The sequence below is a fragment of the Amphimedon queenslandica genome, unplaced genomic scaffold (genome assembly GCF_000090795.2).
Source record: "Amphimedon queenslandica unplaced genomic scaffold, v1.1 AMPQUscaffold_13261, whole genome shotgun sequence".
NCBI classification, from domain to species: Eukaryota; Metazoa; Porifera; class Demospongiae; order Haplosclerida; family Niphatidae; genus Amphimedon; species Amphimedon queenslandica.
Window position 1 is genome coordinate 13,610 of NW_003546503.1, and position 1,801 is coordinate 15,410.

At 30.2% G+C, this 1,801-nt stretch overlaps 1 protein-coding gene across 1 annotated transcript; it reads left to right on the forward strand.

Annotated features, from left to right (window-relative positions):
• Positions 1–546: 546 nt before the first annotated feature.
• Positions 547–1,669, forward strand: LOC109583964 (uncharacterized). Its single transcript, XM_019999508.1, has 7 exons — positions 547–684; positions 741–803; positions 891–956; positions 1,002–1,250; positions 1,295–1,363; positions 1,437–1,490; positions 1,556–1,669. The coding sequence occupies exons 1-7, from the start codon at positions 576–578 to the stop codon at positions 1,639–1,641; spliced, it is 696 nt and encodes a 231-aa protein (XP_019855067.1). The 5' UTR covers positions 547–575; the 3' UTR covers positions 1,642–1,669.
• Positions 1,670–1,801: the final 132 nt, after the last annotated feature.

The following is a 1,801-nucleotide window of genomic DNA, read 5'->3' on the forward strand; positions in this document are numbered from 1 at the left end:
GAAGATGATTCAAGTGTTGTTAGATTATATAGAGCAGCTACTAGCAGCACAGAAACAGTTGGAAGAATAAGAGCAGACTCCATTAGTGAATCAAATATTAGAATAACTGGTGATAATAGAGAAATTGATTTTGATGATGATGTAACAAACATTTTTATGGTATATCTCAGAACAAGTATGTAGCTGCATTTATTAATAATAAAAACAATTATTATTATTTTATAGATCCACCATACTGCTTTGAAAATGTTTTCACCGAAGCTGAAATTAATACAAACAGTCTATCAGTTACTAATGTAATACCAGTCAATGATACAAGAGCTTTTCCTGATATACAGTTCACATGTAATGGTATTATTACTAACTGGATAATTGGTATTACACAGAATCAGGATACAAGCAAACATTATCCTAACATTTATTTAAAATCATATTCTTCTGAACTGATTCATGCACTAACTGTTGATGCTTCTGCTGCTACATCAAGTAATGGTAATGTATATAACTTTACAAGTGATATTGAAGTACAGTATGGAGATATATTAGTAATCAATGTAACCACTAATAGTAATCCAATGTATTATCAACAATACAATGGGCCATTGAATTATCAGCTTGATAGCAGTAATGGCGGATTAATACCATTAGAGCATAATGACTATCCACTGATATCAGTTATAGTAGGTAAGATCATAAGGAATGTACTGAACTGTAAGTTTAAAATTGTACTTATTCTTTAGAGCCATTAACTGCTTTTGTAACTTCTACCCTTTTTTCCACTGCTATCACAAATACAATAATAAGTAAGCTTAATACCGCACCTCCCACAGTTCCTGGAATACTAAATTTCTACTACTAGCAACATATCATGCATTCTTTCATTAATCCAGGCTTTGCCTCATCAAGCATTTATGCAATCTACTCCACACCTGCTGTAACAATGGAATCAACAGAAGGTAAGCAAACATCTGCTACTTCATCAATGAGTAACATTCCAATAGTTACTTTTAGTGCATCAACAAGCTCAATGATGAGTACACCAGTTAGTACATTACAAAGTACAGGGAACAATACACTAATAATAGCAGGAAGTATTAGTACAGCAGTATTTATATTACTGGTAGTTACTATACTAGTAATATTAATAGTGAGTGTATTAGTGTGTAGGAGAAGATGGAATAAAACATCAAATGGAAATAATTCTTTCAGATCTGTTAAAAGGAAAGCTGATAAAGATCAACAATTAGATGGTATAGCATGCATAACACTAAATAATATAAGTTAATTTGTATAGGACTAAACCAAGAAAAACAGAATACACTAACAACATCAACTAATCCTGCTTATGGAGTTTCTGGTAAAAGTAAGAACTTTAAAATATAGTGTATAGTCCTGCTTAATATACTAAAATAAAATATTATTATATTTATTTATAGCATCTGGTGTATCTCCTAATCCTGCTTATGGTATTAACACTAGAAGAATAGAAAGTACATGCATGTATATTTATGATTATAATAGTAGAGTATGTTGATGTATATGTGGTGAACTATAGGTATTGATGAAGAATCATTAGTATATGATGAACCAAGAACAATGATGTATAATAAACAAGAGGTATATGTTAATACACTATTGTGATATTTAATTATTGCATAAGACAATTAGCTGTAGGTCATATTAAATCATTTATTAATATCTATAAGTTGCATCAAGAGTAAGATTTTTAATTAGTTAGTATGGGTATAATCATCATTCGGAATCCTACTTGCCACCATTGTTTGCATTAGATTTGATTGAA

Excerpts from the sequence above, each read along its gene's own strand:
- LOC109583964 (XM_019999508.1), top strand. The coding sequence starts at position 576 with ATGTATTATCAACAATACAATGGGCCATTGAATTATCAGCTTGATAGC. Across the intron at positions 1,251-1,294 it reads TAAAGATCAACAATTAGATG|GACTAAACCAAGAAAAACAG; the intron begins GTATAGCATGCA and ends TAATTTGTATAG. Across the intron at positions 1,491-1,555 it reads TAACACTAGAAGAATAGAAA|GTATTGATGAAGAATCATTA; the intron begins GTACATGCATGT and ends GGTGAACTATAG.